The 18338-nt window shown below is 36.1% G+C and overlaps 1 protein-coding gene and 1 long non-coding RNA gene across 8 annotated transcripts in view; one reads left to right on the top strand and one right to left on the bottom strand.

Annotated features, from left to right (window-relative positions):
• LOC120875287 overlaps positions 1 to 5421 on the top strand; it is a 142312-nt gene extending 136891 nt beyond the window's left edge. The window contains exon 4 of the long non-coding RNA XR_005723933.1: positions 5321 to 5421. This is a non-coding gene — a long non-coding RNA (uncharacterized LOC120875287). The remainder of the gene's footprint in view (positions 1 to 5320) is intronic.
• The window catches only part of UBE3A (ubiquitin protein ligase E3A), a 92453-nt gene that overhangs the window by 26104 nt on the left and 48011 nt on the right, over positions 1 to 18338 (bottom strand). For 5 of the 7 annotated variants that reach the window (XM_040257048.1, XM_040257045.1, XM_040257049.1 and 2 more), the window contains one exon: positions 4183 to 4487. The exons of 1 other annotated variant lie outside the window; for it this stretch is intronic. In XM_040257048.1, coding sequence (XP_040112982.1) covers positions 4183 to 4487 — 305 coding nt within the window. The remainder of the gene's footprint in view (positions 1 to 4182; positions 4488 to 18338) is intronic. One more of the 7 variants, XM_040257050.1, reaches the window with a different exon arrangement.

Below are 18338 nucleotides of genomic sequence, written 5' to 3'. Positions count from 1 at the left end.
CTCTTTGTGATCCCATGGGCTGTAGGCCATTAGCCTCTGTCCATGGAATTTTCCAGGCAAGAAAATTGGAGTGGTTTGCCACTGCCTACTCCAGAAATTCTCCCTGACCCAGGCATTGAACTCACATCTCCTGCACTGGCAGGCAGATTCTTTACTACTGTGCCACTGGGAAAGCCCCAAGGTATAAAAGAAAATGTTTTAATAGTCAACAATTTATTGCATATTATAAGTACTTCAATAAAATAAAACTTAAATAAGAACAAATTATGGGATACAATAAAAAATGTATTTTAAATGAAAGTACAATATGCAAAAGTGTTTCAATGCTATAGTCAAATAACTACATTAAATAAAAGGAGTGAGTGAAAATAGCCTTTACAACAGTAAAAAACCAAATTTCACTTTACAAATCAATAGCAAAGAGAAGAATAAATACTTTGGGAAAAGATAATCAAAAAATCTGAAACTTCCATGTATTTGTGTGTGTGTACTCTGATCCTTAATTATTATCAAACATGTCTGGCATTACTCAAAGCACTCAAATGTTTGACAGGTAAGATTAACCAATTACTAAAAGGATATGAAATATTTAATAACCAAACACAATATCTCATTCTAAACTAACAGAAGAACGTCTATGTTTAATGCTGGCTAATACCCCAAGACTTTTGTGTCCTGAGACATATCAATTTAGTTTGCATGGCTATATTAACTTATATTTTCTACTGTAATTACCTCTTAACTCCGAAAGGACTAAAATCACTTCATATCTGAAATGTGATCCTCTGAAACTGCTCTCTTCCCTCCAGCTCTCTAATACAACCGGGCAGATACTTTATGTTGGCTAACTCCAAATTCATTCACCAATCTTTTTATCATGACATGCCATTATGAAAGAAACTGTGAAAACTAAACACTAGTATTCCAATCCTCACTTGCACTTGGGGGACCGATTTATGAAACACGTATGCAGACCTCAGTGGAAGTCTATCAGTAGACTTCTGAGGGTTTGCTTTCCTGATAAATGAAGCAAACGTGACTAATTCATATTTTGAGTAGGAAAAAAATCATTTATTTTTTATTAATGGATAAAATAAGCTAACTAGTACCACCATTTCAAATTATGAAAACAAAGACTATAGAGGTATCTGCACATCATAAAACGGTTCTTTAACAAATTTAAAAATCAATGTGCTGTGCTCAGTCGTGTCCAACTCTTTGGGATCCATGGACAGTAGCCCATCAGGCTCCTCTGTCCATTAAACTTTCCAGGCAAGAATACTGGAATAGATTGCCATTTCCTACTCCAGGGGATCTTCTGACCCAGGGATCCAACCCATGTCTCTTAAGTCTTCTGCATTGGCAGGCAGATACTCTACCACTGCACCACCTGGGAACATTTCAAGACCACTTTTCATACTGGCTAGTAAAAATTATCAAACTGGAAGAAATAAAAATGACGCACTCCAAATAGTTTTCATAATTTTGAATAAATTATTCAGATATGTTTATAGGAAAGAGAACCAAGTGATATATTTTGTCTATTAACTTTAAGAAGATATATTGGTAAAACAATGTTATTGACAAAAATCTTAATATATCCCTTTAATCAAAAGAATGACAGCTTTGTCATCAAATACTTACGCAGAGCATAATTTTAGTCATGTAGATAATTATCGTCATTATGACAAATGGACCCTTGTACTGTACAACAAATAAAATTTCTTGATATGATTCCTACCTCTACTTTTATATTTGCTTTAGAGTAACAGACATTTTAATATGCAAATAATTCGTGAATGAACAGCTTCCAAATGCTAAACCACCAAAATACCAGATTTTATCACACCACAAATCTAATCTTTGGTCCTTGATATCAGACTGGCAACACAATTCTCTTATGGCCACAATCCTTTAAGAAAAAATTGTTAGGTTTGTTCTATTAAAAACACATAGTCATCTTCTTCTAAACTTCAGTAATCTCTTCCAGGAAAGTGTGAAACTGCTAACTGGAGCGTATTTCCCATTATTTTAATGGGAAAAAAATTACAACAGGTTCTTTTAAGATAATGCAAAAAAATCCTAATTTCTTAATATGCAACCAATACATGGTAAGTAGCTATTATAAATAACTATCCAGTGAAGACATAGGACACTGTGCTTCCTAATCATCAAATCATAAAGTTGTTAACACTTTGCATGCCGTAAACATGGCTTATGTTATGGACAGCAACGTTCTAGACCCACACACCCTTTTGGTAACACGTCATGCCCTTCAGAACACCTTCAAGTGTTTCTGACATTCTACTAATTCTACATAAAAAGTACCCATATTTTATCCACGTAGTGTTTTGCTTAAAATGTTAAGCTGAATCTTTCAGACCTAAGTATAAATTAGCTAAAAAGACACTGCATTTTGAGATATAAACATTCTAACATTTGGGTATCCATAAAATGAGGCATTCTACTGAGAAAACAATAATTGTGAGACTTTTTTGTATGATATACCTATATATTTTATGATATATGTACATGTGAATAATACTCTTAATCTATACCATTTTATACTTAAATTCTCATGCAAAATGAGAGTTTAGGGCAGACTATTCAATATCCAAAACTGTAACTAGAGCCAGCAAATAGAATTAGCACTCAAAAAAGTACTAGTGGCGTTGATACATTCATGATTCCTAGTGGAAACATATGACAGTGAATACAGACGCTACCAGAAAAAGGGGGCGGGAAGAGGAGTGTTGCAGACTGGAAGAACAAACTGCTAAATTATACAGATTTGAGCTTAAACAGTACAGGAAGACTGGGAATAACCACTCAGACAGTACCTCTAATCCAGAAAAAGCACACAGCCAAAAAGAAGATGGGTACACCCATCCTGTATTATAACCCCCAATGGCTTGCTGCATTCAACTGTGACGCACACCCTACATTCACAGTAACTGTTCTTCCTGATACACACTTACTGGGAAAATGCACATAATGTGCTGGTGGCTCAGTCGCTCAGTCGTGTCTGACTCTTGCAACCCCACAGACTGTAACCCACCAGGCTGCTCTGTCCATGGGATTCTCCAGGCAAGAATACTGGAAGGGGTAGCCATTTCCTTCTCCAGGGGATCTTCCCCACCTAGGAATCAAATCCAGGTCTCCTGCATTGCAGGCAGATTCTTTACTGCCTGAGCTATGTGGGAAGCCCTACTTTTACATTCTACATATTAATAAAATTCCCTTATTTATCTAGGGTGTGTGCTAATTTATAAAATTAGAAATACACAATAAAGTTGTATAAAGTTATAAGAATTACTTTATTGTGGAAACAAATAGAGGCTATAACACAACTACATTTCACTAATTAATTTAAACTTGATTCAAATGATAGACGGTACTAAAAATTTTATAGAGATTTAACTTGTAATATACATCTTAAACAAAAAGCTTTCTCTTTAAAACAAAATTACCTCTGGGCAGGGCTGTCATTCATTCAGAAATTCAATTAGCTTGTTTCTAATACTGATTTGCCTTCACTGGGAGAAAGCAAGCTTGGGTGATTAAAAGAAAAAAAAAATTAACAGTTTTGGAATACGGGATTATTTAGACAGCAAAGTGAGGCTTGGGTAGAGTCTACCATTGTTAGGTAATCATTCTTGGCAGTATGAGTGTGCTAAATGCCTGGGAGAAGGTGAGCATGATATGGAAAGAATAAATTAGAAGGAAAAACATTATTCTTCAGATAACTATTACAACATTTGCTGTGTCTTCAGAAATAGAAACTCCTCTTTCTGCTCCGTCTGCTATATAGTGCTCAGGTTCCAAAATAAATTCCAGATACTTAAGCCAGCTATTCTAAGCTAATTGACTTCATGGCCAGTTCGTGTGATTAACTACTATGTAATATGTTTTTCCTAGTGGAAAACATTTAATATTCCTAATCAATCCATTAAGAAACGAACTTTCGGAAATATAATCTGCTTCTAATTATAGACCATAAGAATAGTGAAAGAGTTAAATCATTAACTCAATTATTATTTAGTTCTGCCCTTTTCCACATAAAAATCAATTCCACTATAAACATGTCCTAAGCAAATGACAACAGTTAACACCTCACACATTTTGAAAATCTCTAATTTGGTTTTCAGTCAAAAATTCTCAATTAAAAATAGAACAACTTACCTTTAAAATCATCTCTTGCTCCTTGCCCGTCCTTCTTGTTCATTTTTATGTCAGAGCAGTTGTTAGAGGCACCTTTAGAGTTTTCAAGGTAAGCTGAGCTTGCTCCTTTCTTGGAGGGATGAGGATCACAGAGTTTTGCATTAATCTTATAAAGCTCGAGGGCTTTAATAGCTGCTGCATTGTTATCCATACGACGAAAAGTTGGACAGGAAGCACAAAACTCATTCGTGCAGGCCTCATTTCCACAGCCCTCAGTTAACTGGTGGTAGTAGCGTTCTATTAGATGTTTTGCAGCTGCTCGCTTCCTGTACCAGACATTCAAACAATAAGCACAGTGATTAGTACAGCTCTCAGGTACAAAGCTCAACAGATCATCAGCAAGGCAAAAGTTAGTCAGGCACTGAAGTAATAAACTTGCATATTAAGATGAAGTATAGAAAATGGAGATGCACTACTTACACAAAACCTTTACCTGGAGAAATATTTGATAGCTATTTCTTAAGACCTATGAATATCAATGCTTGTCAAAATACTGTTTTCATAGACTGTGCTTTCCTTTGGTTTGGTGAGTGGGGCTTGTTTGATGTGTTTTAATTGTTTAGCACAACAGCTGAAAAGTTTTGTGGCTAAGAGTTTTAGTGTGTTATCACTTTAAAATTAACACTAAGAAAATGAAGAGTCTAAAGTACCATTCCAGCTTTCTTTTATATAATCCCCATTTTGTTTCAACATCTGTAAATACTTGATTGATAGGTAACACAGAACTTCTTGTGGAACAAAAAAGACTCTCCCCTTTCACTATATGGAGAATTTAAAAAGATATTTATAAATAAAATATTCAAAGCTTGTTATTATATTGCAAGAAAGTGGCTCAAAACATACTACCCTGAACCCAAAAGGTGTCATTAAACCTTCCTCATTAATACCATAGTACCATTAATACCTCATTAATACCATGCCATGGGAATATCAAATATTTTAAATTCTCTTTAGAGCAAAATCATATATCCCTCTTACTTTGTGAGCTTAATGTATGTGAATGAATATTTCATTACTGCTGTTCCAGAAGACCTAGCATGGTCAGTGAAAGCGAAAGTGTTAGACCCTTAGTAATGTCTGACTCTTTGCAACTCAAAAGACTCGTTGCAGGCTGACTCACTGTAGGCTGCAGAACAGACTCATTGGAAAAGACCCTGATGCTTGGAAAGACTGAAGGCAGGAGGAGAAGGGGACAACAGAGGATGAGATGGTTGGATGGCATCACTGACTTGACAGACATGAGTTTGAGCAGCTCCGGGAACTGGTGATGGACAGGGAGGCCTGGCATGCTGCAGTCCATGGAGTCACCAAACATTGAACCCGACTGAGCAACTGAACTGAACTAACTGAACTGAGACTGTAGCCCACCAGGCTCCTCTGTCCATGGAATTCTCCAGGCAAGAAAAATGGAATGGGTTGCCATTTCCTTCTCCAGGGGATATTTCCAATCTGGGGATTTAACCTGGGTCTCCTCTATTTGAGCCAACCAGGGAAGCCCAGCAAGAATACTGAAGAAGGGGTTATTTCATCAAGTAAGAAGCTGGACTAGATTTCTATCTTTACGGTTTATTCAAATCTTAAGATCTATATATTTCTACTACTATTGATGTGATAAGATGACCATAACTTTGAGTAGTCTACCAATTTAAAAAACCCATAATTCATAGCTATTCTTTTTGGTTCCAAATACACATGTAGGAATAAAAACATCAAATAATCATAACTAGAAAAAATAATTTACCTAATTTAATTCTTAAGATGTTCTTACAATTAATTATCTCACAAACATGTAGGACTAAATGGCAAACAGTATTAGAGTTTACATCTTGTTAATCGTGAGATACATCTTGTTAATCATGAGAAACGGAACAATTCACAAGAAGACAAATAAGGGACACATTAGTAAGTTCAATTTTGTCTCAGAAGTAGGACTTGGTCTCTAAACTATCAAGGAAAGTGACAAACAGTAATAAACACATTCAATTCATTCTGCCGCTCTGTTTTTCAGATGTTCCATGCAAATTTACCACTCACTACATGCAAATTGAGGAAAAAAGAAAAACCCACAAAATGCTCTTAAAAACTGCATGAACATGACTTGAGATATCTTATTATATGCAGTTATAAATAATTCCACTCCTGAAAATTAAAATATATTATTCCAAATATATCACTGTGCAAAATATTAAAATGACAACATGTAAAGAGATATAAAGGATCTATAAGCTTTATGCCACACATTGCTGCTTCTTCAAAAATGCAATAGCCTTCCCTAGTGAGAAGATAAATAAATATGCATTTTATTTCTGGCAGGAAATTATTAACATGCATCAAAAATCTTAAAAATGAATACGAGGATCAACCATATGAACCAAAGATCCCATTTTTGGTGAAACAGGGCAGTTTTGCAAAATACGATGTTTCTATAAAGCCTGGGAAAAAACTGACATACCGTAAAAACAGGAGATTACTAAAAGGAACTGATAACCATCCACATAATGGAATAAATAAAAATTATCAAGATCTGAATTTAGCATAGATCATTAGTTGATCTTTTAATTGTAAAAGTCAGTTACAAAGTACTGTCATAATTAGCCTTTTTTATTTCAAAGTGTTAATAGACATTTCTCTGAATGTGACTGGATGGGTTTTTAAAATTATTCTATCATGTTGCTTGTAAGTTATTTTTTCTGTAACAGAACTTTATTAAAATTAATGAATATGAAAGAGGAGATGTTAGTGGTTTTAAAACTTCATATATGTGATTTGAATGGCTTCCAGGTTTACTAAATTATCAATATGATTTTTAAAAGATTAGTTTCAAAGTTCAAAATACCAAAAATAATTTAGCTATTTTTAATATGAATGCTGGGTTTTGTTCTTTAAAAAAAAAAAAAAGTCATATACATAACGCTTTTGAATGCAATGCATAAACAAGTGTGAACACCAAAAACAGAACAAGAGTGAGAAATCAGAAAACTGGCTCTAAGTCTCAAAGCAGCTGTACTATCAGGCCTCAGTTTTCAATCGTTAAGGCTCCTTTCAGTTCTAAATCTGTAACAGGGAGGTGAGCAAAGTACTAGCATTTATGGAATAGCTGGTAACATACTAGACATACTGCTAGGCACCATAACACAGGTTATCTCATCTGAGTTTCATGACTCTGAGGATTATCGTCAGTCTACAGCCAAAAAGGGACACAGAGTCAAACCATGGATCCAAGGTCACACAAAGGTAACTGCAGAAGAACTTTGATAAAAACAGGAGTCCAGAGGCCTTCCAGCTTCAGAGTCTAAGTCGACTATACTGTCTTACAGAAGGTGATACATTTCAATTCCAATTCCAATTCTTACTAAAAAACTTTTATGGAAAAAAAAATATCCCATAAATAGTATGTAACTGAAAAAAGTAAAATGCATTCTGAAAAACCATAATTTGAATCTCATATTTATGGAATATCTGGCATCACACAAGAACACAAGCTTCTTGAGGAACAGGTAGCACTCTATTCAGCAAAGTAAACATATCTATTTTTTGAAGACCTAATAGGCATTTTACAGATACTCTCACTTTGGAAGATGGTAAACCCTGTAAGTTAAAAGCTCACACTCAGGCCAGAATGTCCCAGTTCACATGCTGGCTCTGCCACTTAGTAACTATGTGACCCTGAATACGTTTACTTAAATCTCCTTTGTCTCAGTTTCCTCATCTTAAAAGTGATGGTATATAGGATTATTATGGCTCAGAGAGAACTAAATGAGTTACTATATATATAAAAAGTCCTTAGAACACTGCATAGCACACAGTTTAAGCACAACATGTTAGCCACTGTTATTGTTATAATTGTTACTACCATCCTAAAATTCTATATTATGCTCAGAGGAGTTACATAACTAATCACACATCTTATAAGAGATCTGAACCCAGGTTTGACTTCAAACCTTAGGCCGTTAATACCATTAAGAATAGATTTAAGAGTAGGCCCCTCTATTTGATCCGCTTCTCTGCACCAAGAGTTAGAAACAGCAGCTAGACTGACGAGACAAGACTGAAAGGCCAAGCCAGAATCTCCATGTTATCAGTGGGATCAACCATACCAAATATTTTTCTTCTTCCCTCACTTCACTGACACCTGGAATTACCTGTACACAGTTCTATATCCCCATCTAATATAAGAGCATATTAAAAGGTTTAGACATTGGGAAATCTGTATATTAATAATGACATTTTGGTAAATAACCTGTACAAGATTAATCCCTATACACTAAGAGTTACCAATTCAAAGATCATGGACCAAATCTGTTACCTGTTTTTTTAAAAGCTTTGTAGGTTCTTAAATTTTAAATGGTTGAGAAAGTCAGTTAAAAAAAGTAGTATATCTTGTGACATGTAAAAATTACATGAAATTCAAATTTTAGCATCCACAGTCTTACTTAGAACGTAACCATGCTCATGCATTTACATGTTGCCTACTGCTGTTTTCACACTAAAACAGCAGTTGAGTAGTTTTCAGAGATTGTACAGTCTAGCCTGCAGAGCCTAAAATAAATACCACCAGGCCGTGACAGAAACAATTTCCCAACTCTTAATTTAGACACTGTGCCCTCCAGTGATGCTTCCATCCAATCACGTGGCCTCCTCACTCTTTTCAATCAACAAATCAGTGCAATAGAATGTGTAACTCCCTCAAATGTGAAGAAAGAAGGGAGGGAGGAAAGGAAAGGTAAAGAAGGGACAAGGAGAGACAAAGAGGAGGAAGAAAATGAGAAAACAGGAAAGATATGAAGAAAGGTCTTTTCCCTACTGGTTCCTTCAGTGACATATTATGGGTCATTCAAAACTATCCCAAGATGGGTTCTGGCTTACTTTCCATAATTTCCTTACATCTTACTTTTATTATACACAAAAAACAAACCAAGTACTTTATAATATACTGACTTTTTATAAAAGGTACTTTTTCTTATCAAATCCTGTGAAACCATCTAGTGAGAGTGCTCTCAATGATCGTGACTCTTGACATTACTTACACATTTAAAACAAACAGTACTTTCCACTGACTTATTTTATTTCTATGAATCATTAAGACAGTCCTACAAGTAAATGTTCTATGGAATAAATCCTATGTGGAGGGCAAGTTACTCTAGAAAACTTGGCAGAAATCTTTTTAAGAATGGTTTCACCTTCAGGGAAAGGGATGTCAGTGACTTTGAAATGTATGGGGATAAAAAAGATGGATTGATGAATAAAAGTAGAAGAGTAGATATGTGACAAAGCAATGTAAATAATAAAAGCAGAATCTAGATGACAAATGAGATGAAAAAATCTAGTAGAGGTGATGGAATTCCAGCTGAGTTACTTCAAATCCTAAAAGATGATGCTGTGAAAGTGCTGCACTCAACATGCCAGCAAATTTGAAAAACTCACCAGTGGCCATGGGACTGGAAAAGGTCAGTTTCCATTCCAAATTGCAAAGAAAGTCAAAGCCAAAGAATGTTCAAACTACCACACAACTGCACTCATCTCACATGCTAGCAAAGCAGTGCTCAAAATGCTCCAAGCAAGGCTTCAACAGTACATGAACCAAGAACTTGCAGATGTTCAAGCTGGATTTAGAAAAGGCAGAGGAACCAGAGATCCAATTGCCAGCATCTGTTGGATCACAGAAAAAGCAACAGAGTTCCAGAAAAACATCTACTTCTGCTTCACTGACTATGCTAAAGCCTTTGACTATGTGGATCACAGCAAACTGTGGAAAATTCTTCAAGAGATGGGAATAGCAGATCACCTTACCTGCCTCCTGAGAAACCTGTATGCAGGTCAAGAAGCAACAGTTAGAACCAGACAGGGAACAATAGATTGGTTACAAACAGGCAAAGAAGTACATCAAGACTGTATATTGTTACCATGTTTATTTAACTTATACGCAGAGTACATCATGTGAAATGCTGGGCAGGATGAAGCACAAGCTGGAAACAAGATTGCAGGAAGAAATATCAACAACCTCAGATAAGCAGAGGACACCACCCTTATGGAAGAAAGCAAAGAGGAACTGAAGAGCCTCTTGATGAAAGTGAAAGAGGAAAATGAAAAAGTTGGCTTAAAGCTCAACATTCCAAACACTATAATCATGGCATCTGGCCCATCACTTCATGGGAAATAGATGGGGAAACAGTGGAAACAGTGGCTGACTTTATTTTTCTGGGCTCCAAAATCACTGTAGATGGTGACTGCGGCCATGAAATTAAAAGATGCTTGCTCCTTGGAAGGAAAGCTATAACCAACCTAGACAGCATATTAAAAAGCAAAGATATTACTTTGCCAACAAAGGTCCATATGGTCAAAGCTATGGTTTTTCCAGTAGTCATGTATGGATGTGAGAGTTGGATTATAAAGAAACCTGAGCACCAAAGAATTGATGCTTTTCAACTGTGGTGTTGGAGAAAGGTTTGCAAGGAGATCCAACCAGTCAATCCTAAAGGAAATCAGTCCTGAATATTCATTGCAAGGACTGATGCTGAAGCTCCAATACTTTGGCCACCTGATGCAAAGAACTGACTCACTGGAAAAGACCCTGATGCTGGGAAAGATTGAAGGCAGGAGGAGAAGAGGACGACAGAGGATGAGATGGTTGGATGGCATCACTGACTCAATGGACATGAATTTGAACAACCTCTGGGAAATGGTGAAGGACAGGGAAACCTGGCGTGCTGCAGTTCATGGGGTTGCAAAGAGTCAGCCATGGCTGAGCAACAACAAAGATGACAGGCACATGGCATCAACTTATCTGCTTGTTTGTAAATTTTTAAAATAAATCATGTGGGGAAAATACTGTTGCCATATTGCAACTTTTTTAGAGAACAGATCAAATAAATGGCAGAGGGAATGGTTTTAGTCATCAACGAAGGAAAAGGAAAACCATCATCATCAATGACACAAATACCACATTTGCTGACTCAGTTTCTGGAACAGTCCAGTACTTATCAGAAACAAAAAAACTCAAAAAACCCTGTAATAATAAGAGTTATACTCTGGTCACAGTATTTACAACAACTTAATTTGTCTATTAAGGAAACAAATACGAGAAAAGTATGCTAACGTTCCTGTACCAACAGCAAACCACTGAAGTTAGAACCACTGAAACAACTGCCAGCAATATAGCATGAAGTTGAAAATGATCTTAAATTGAACTTAATAGGAAGCTGGAAAATAAACAATGAATACAAGAACAAAGAAGATGATATAAACAGCAACTATCAGAGGACGTCCCTGAGTGGTTAAGACTCCACACTCCCAATGCAGGGGGCATGTATTTGATCCCTGGTTGTGGAACTAAGATTCAGCATGCTGCATGGTGTGACCGGAAAAAAAAAAAAAAAGCAACTGTCAAAAAGTGAAGATGTATCAGTGAACAATGAGCAAACAAGACTGGAATTAAAATTTAAAAGAATGATAGAACTTAAAAGAATCAGAAACTGTGACTGCAATGTAAAAACTACTGGTGGACAAATTACAGAATAATGAAAGGAGATAAAAAAGGCAAAGATCAAAAGAACATGTGAATGTTAAGCATAAGGACTTTAACTGAAAATAAAGTCAAATGATGATGTGAGGAATCAAGACGTCAGAGATAAAGCACAAAGGGCCCAAGACTTGTATCATCAGTCTATAAAGCTAATAACCACTGTTTACTAGCCTCAAAGTAAGCAGAACACCTTTGTTTCTTTTAGGATGTTACCTCTGTAAATGTGCCATCTCCTTTCCCAAAGTTTTACTTAACATAAAAAAATTTTAAGAATTACCAATGTTATCCTAGATATTAGTAGGCCTTATAGAAACAGATCCAATGAAAAAACATCTGTGACACAGCTATGATCAGATTTAAGGTAGTGTTGGTTACAATGGACCAAAATGAATTATTAAATTATTTGAATTGTGAACTCATTATTACCATGATCCAAACAACGAACCATTAACTACAGAATACAATATAGTTCCCACCAAAAAGTTTTTACTTAAATTGGTACATTTTACTTTAGAAATATGTTTAACAATAACTCCTGAGTACTCTTTTACTGAGATTTATAATCTTACTGCCTATATAGTTTCTTACACAGTATACACAGAAACTGTAGAAAAAACTTATATAAAATTACTCATCTTAAAAAACCTTTTGGTTTTTTAAACAGCGTGACATTTTAGAGTGAAGTATAATAAACAAACAATAAAATATATCCATCCATCTCCCTCCAATTAAGATCTGAAAGGGAAAGGAATACAAAGCACATGTTGGCATTACTGTAGAGCAAGTACTAATTCTCTGTGATGATCATGAAATATGGTCTTTGATTTCTGTTTCTGATTTGAAGACAATCAAGACAAAACTTGTCCCATGACTAATTATACACTTGAATGTCTACCATGGATCAGGCAATATGCTGTAATTTTTGTGATAAAGATCTGGCTGGCTGACTATTTTGCAATTCTAGATAGCTGGATCACCCATAAAATAATCTTTTTGTTAGGGAGCTCAGAAAACCTTGGAGTTATTTAAAAACTTAACAGATTTAATATACACTGCTGAGAAAACACCTAGAGTTCTTTCAGTTAGGGTGAAAAAATTATTAAGACAGATCTTTTAATTTATACTAAAGATTTAATATATATCAAACTTAGTTTTGTATAGATGATAAATGAACCCATAAGTATATTCCTCCATTAACTGAACTGTACAATGACTAAGTTATCTGAGAAAAGATAAAAAACTAACCAGCTAACCAGAACTGAGTCAGCAGGTTAGAGAAAAAGGAAGCACCAGACAGATTCTCCCACAGAAACTCTGACTTAAATGTGATGCCAAAACTTTTTTGAGAGCTCCAAAACCAGCAGAAAGCTGCAGCTACCCCCAGCAAACTCAAAGACTAAACCAGCCAGAAATGGGTAAGAAAAGTTATTCCATATCAACTGCCTCAACCTCAGTTGAGTAGCACAGTTCACAATAGTGATGAAAAGCCTAACTGCAGCATCACCCTTGATAAGGGGGAAAAAAAAGAGACAGAGAGAGAGAAGAATTATGTCCAACATTCCAGTTTTTCAAGGGGCTGCACAAGGGACTAGTTTCTGTCTAGCCTAACTCAGAGAACTGGACCCAGAATACATTGGATGCCGAGGGAAGACAAAAGGCAGGTCTCTGGCTTGCTGTAGACCCAGAGAACTGTAAGTGAGACAGAAAGACACAAGACAGGGCAAAAGACTATACACTCTTGAAAAAAACAACCAATAATAAACCCTTTCAATTGGGAAATTACAAGAACAAGTCCAGAGAAGATGCACTCCCTGAAAGATTTTAGAGGTACCAAGATTCTCTAGCTACGGCTGAATGATGTGATCCTCCCCTCTATGAAGCCAGTCCATGAAGAATGGAAGAGAAGGTGTTTTCCAAATGCAAAATCCACAACAAGAAGACACATAAAAAACAGAATCACAACCCAGTCAAATGAACAAAATAAAGTTCTAGAAAATGACCTTAAACAAATAAGGGTTCTACAAATTAAAATGACAAAAAAAAAATCAGTATGATTGCCATAAGGAAACAAAGTACAACAGAACATAAATAAACAACTAGATGAAATCATGATGCATGAACAAAATGAGAACATCAACAAAAAGAAAAGACAAAAAAAGAACCAAACAAAAATTCTAGAGCTGAAGTATATAATAACTGAATTGAAAAATTCACAAGAGGGGATCAATGGCAGATTTGATCAAGTAGAAGTTAAAAAAAAAAAAAAAACAATGAACTTGATGGGTGAGTTTTTGAAATTCTTGAGTCAGAATGGAAAAAAGCAAAAAAAAAAAAAAAAAAGAAGAAGCAGCAGAGTGAAAAAAGTCAAAGGGACTTCCAGGATGAAATATCATCAAGCTGACCAACATAAGCACTGGGGAATACCAGCTAAAGAAGAGAGAATGAAGCAAGCTAAATGAAAAACTAATAGCCAAATGCCTCCCAAATCTGAGGAAGAAAACGGACATCTAATTTTAAGAGGCTCAAAGGACTCCAATTAGGATGAAGAGTCAGACACAACTGAGCAACTTCACTTTCACGCATTGGAGAAGGATATGGCAACCCACTCCAGTGTTCTTGCCTGGAGAATCCCAGGGACGGGGGAGCCTGGTGGGTTGCCATCTATGCGGTCGCACAGAGTTGGACACGACTGAAGCGACTTAGCAGCACCAGCAGCAAAGAGACACATAGTAAGATGCAAAAGAGAGAATCCTGAAAGCAACCAAACAGAAACAACTGGTCACACATAAGGAAGCTATCATAAGACTATAAATAGACTTATCAGCAGAAATCTTGCAGGCCAGAAAAGAGTAGGATGACATTCACAGTGCTGGAAATAAGTAACTTCCAACCAAAAACAATATTGGCAAAACTGACTTTAAATGCAAAGGAGATATAAAGACCTCCTAGCATAAAAAAAAGCTGAGCTAGTTCATCACCATTAAACCTGCCTTACACAAAATGCAAAAGGATACACAACAAAACAGCATCTGAAAATATAAAGCCTTCTGGTAAAGGTAAATTTATAGACAAACATAGAATCCTGTGATACTGCAATGGTGATGAGTATATCACTTTATATCCAGGTAGAGTTAAAACAGAGCAACATTAAAAAAAAAAAAAAAACAACTCAACTATAAGGACTTCTCTGGCGGTCCAATGGTTAGGAAAGCACCTGACAAGACAGAGGACGCAGGTTCAACCCTGGTTAGGAAACGAAGATTCCAGCTATTGCCAAGCAACTGAGTTCTTGTGCCGCAACTACTAAGCCCACGCATCACAACTAGAGAGTCCATGAACCACAAGCAAAGATCCGATACGATGCAACAAACATTCTGAGTGCTGTAGCTAGCACTTGACATAGTCAAATAAATTAAGTATGTTTTAAAAACTCAGCTATATGTTAATGGATATGAAATACAAAAAGGTGTGATTTATGTCATAACAAAAAGGAGAAACCTGTAAAGTTTTTGTATGCAACTGACATAATTATTTGTTTAAAATACAACACTAGTACTGTAAGATTTTATGTAATCACCGTGGTGAACACAACGGTAAACACCAGCTTCCCCAGTGACTCAGTGGTAATAAAGAAGCTGCCTGTAATAGCAGCCACAGGAAACACAGGTTCAATCCTTGGGTTGGGAAGATCCCCTGGAGAAGGGAATGGCTACCCACTCCAGTATTCTTGCCTGGAGAATTCCATGCACAGAGGAGCCTGGCGGGCTACAGTCCATAGGGTCACAAAGAGTTAGACACGACCAAAATGACTTAGCACATAAACACAAAAAAAATACTTATAAAAGATGCACAAAGAAAGGAATCAAAACATGTCACTATAAGAAAAAAAAAAGAAAAACACAAAGGAAGACATCTCACAGGAAAAAAGGGAAAAAAATAACTATAAGATATACAAAAAACAATTAGCAAGATGGCAATAGTAAATCCTTTCCCATCAGCACTTACTTTAAATATTAATGGATTAAACTCCTAATCAAAAGATACAGAATGGCTAAATGGGATAATAAATTAAAAAAAAAAAGAAAAACCCAACCATGGGGAAGAGAGTAAATCAGCCAAGACAGCATGTTGCTCCCTTGCCCCAGGTTTTGTGAACAGCGAGCATGTTCAGGCTCTCTTGCCCCAGGTTTTGTAAACAGCGAGCATGCAGCAGCTGAGATCACTGATCCCACTATGCATGTGTGTCATGAGGCACTGCTTGGTCACAGGCTACTTTGTGCTGTTGGCACTTGTGAGCTCCACCTAGAAAGCGGTGGCACTACTGCTGCGTCATGGCTGTGCCCGTGGGGCCAGCCATGAGAGGAGAGAGTACAGCAGTTCTGCTGCTATGGCTGCTGTGCCAGCCAGATGAGAATAAAGAATAAATGGGTCTGCAATTCCTATGGCTCCTTGAGTTTTCTTCCAGCTTCCCCACTTGTGCCTTGTCTACCACGGGTTCAACGAGCAGTGTGCAGTGAGATACAGTGGGACAACTGGCATCAAGAACAGGATCAGCAAGACAGTAACTAAATGCTGTCTACAAAAGAGTTACTTTACAGATACAAGGACATACATACACAAGTTGAAAGTGAAATAAAGAAAAAACACACTATGCAAGTGATAACTGAAAGAAGGCAGATAATATATGAAAAAATAAAGACCTATAAGTTAAAAACTGTCATTAAGAAACAACAGACATAACATATAATTTTTAAAAAATGACCAATTCACCAGAAAGATACAACTAAAAATATATGTGCAGAGCACTGAAATAAATTAAGGAAACACTGACAGATGGAAGGAAGAAACAGACAGTAACAATTATAGTAGGACATTTTAGTACCTCACTTCCCACAGTATTATGTATCCACCTGACAAAATCATTTGGGAGACAAAGGACTTGAACACTGTAACAGAACAAATGGCCCTAACAATCAAATAAAAGACGTTGCACAAAACAGCAGCAGAACCTACATTTCCTCAATTGCACATGAGACGTTTTCCAGGGAAGAGCACATGCCACGCCACAAAACAATCTTAGCAAAATTTCAGAAGATGGTGATCATACTGTGTCCTTCTCAACTGCAACAGAATGAAATAAAAAATCACAATTAAAAGGAAAACTTGAAACTAGCCACCATAAAAATTAAACAACATAGTCCAAACAACCAATGGGTCAAACAAGAAATCAGAAAAAAAAAAAAAAAATTACAGAATTCCTTGAAAGACAACTATGAATACAGCATACCAAAATGTATGGGACGCAGAGGAAGCATGGGAAGTTCACAGTGGTAAACACCCACATTAAAAATAAGAAAAGATCTCAAATCAAAAACTTAATTTTAGACCTCAAGTAACCAAAAGAACAAACTAACTCAAAGTTAGAAGGAAGGAAACAATGAAGATTACAAAGAAACAAAATAGAGCACAGACACAGAGAAAAACTAACCAATGACAGTTGTTTGGGGGGATTTCAAGAAAATCATCAAATCATTTGTTAAACCAAGAAAAAACTCAAATTTTCAAAATCAGAAATGAAAGAAGATAAATTATAATGATTCCACAAAAACAGAAAACATCGTAAGAGACCACTAACAACAAGATACACCAATGAGCTGAATAACCTTAAAAAAATGAGTATATATTTCTACAAAAGTCCAGGACAAGACAGTTTCACTGGAGAATTCTAACAAAGATTTAAAGAAGAATTAACACCAATCCTTCTCAAACTCGTCCCCAAAAATGCAGAGAAGGATACCCTTCCAAATTTACCGATGAGGCCAGCATAATCCTGATGCCAAAATGAGAGACATATAAGACAAGAAAAATACACACCAATATCCCTGATGAATATGGATGCAAAAATCAATAAATTACTAGGAAGTAAAATCTGACAATACTTTCAAGTTATACACCACCACCAGGTGGGATTTCTGGAATGTTAAGAATGTTTCATCATATGAAAATCAGTCAGTATCATATACCAAACTGCCCAAATGAAGCACAAAAATAACATGATCATCTCAACTGATACAGAAAAAGCATTTGACAAACACCCTATCATAACAAAAAGTCAAACTAGACACAAAAGGAATTACCTCAACATAATAAAGGCCATATAAAAAGTCCACAGTCATTATCATGCCCAATGGTGAAAAACTGACAGCTTTCCCTCTAAGATCACAAACAAGGCAAGGATGCCTACTCTCATCATTTGTTTTCAACACAGGATTCTTGGCAATCCTAGTCAGTGCATTCAGGTAAGTAAAACCAGTGAAAGCATCCAAATAGGAAAGAAGAAACAAAATTATCTCTGCCCACAGGAAACCATAAAGATCACACACACACAGAGACACACCAACCGCTAGAACTAATAAATGAATCTGGTAAAGTTACAGGATGCAAAAATCAGTTTGGTTTCTATGAACTAACAATGATCAACTTGGAAAGGAAATTAAGAGAATATTCCCCTCCATATCAGCATCAAAAATAAAATTCTTATGGACAGACTTACTGAAGGAGGCAGAAGACTAGTACACTGAAAACGGCAATACAC

This window comes from Oryx dammah, unplaced genomic scaffold, assembly GCF_014754425.2.
Source record: "Oryx dammah isolate SB20612 unplaced genomic scaffold, SCBI_Odam_1.1 HiC_scaffold_16, whole genome shotgun sequence".
NCBI lineage: Eukaryota > Metazoa > Chordata > Mammalia > Artiodactyla > Bovidae > Oryx > Oryx dammah.
Note: the sequence above shows the minus strand (reverse complement) of the source record. Positions and strands in the feature narration are given on the sequence as shown.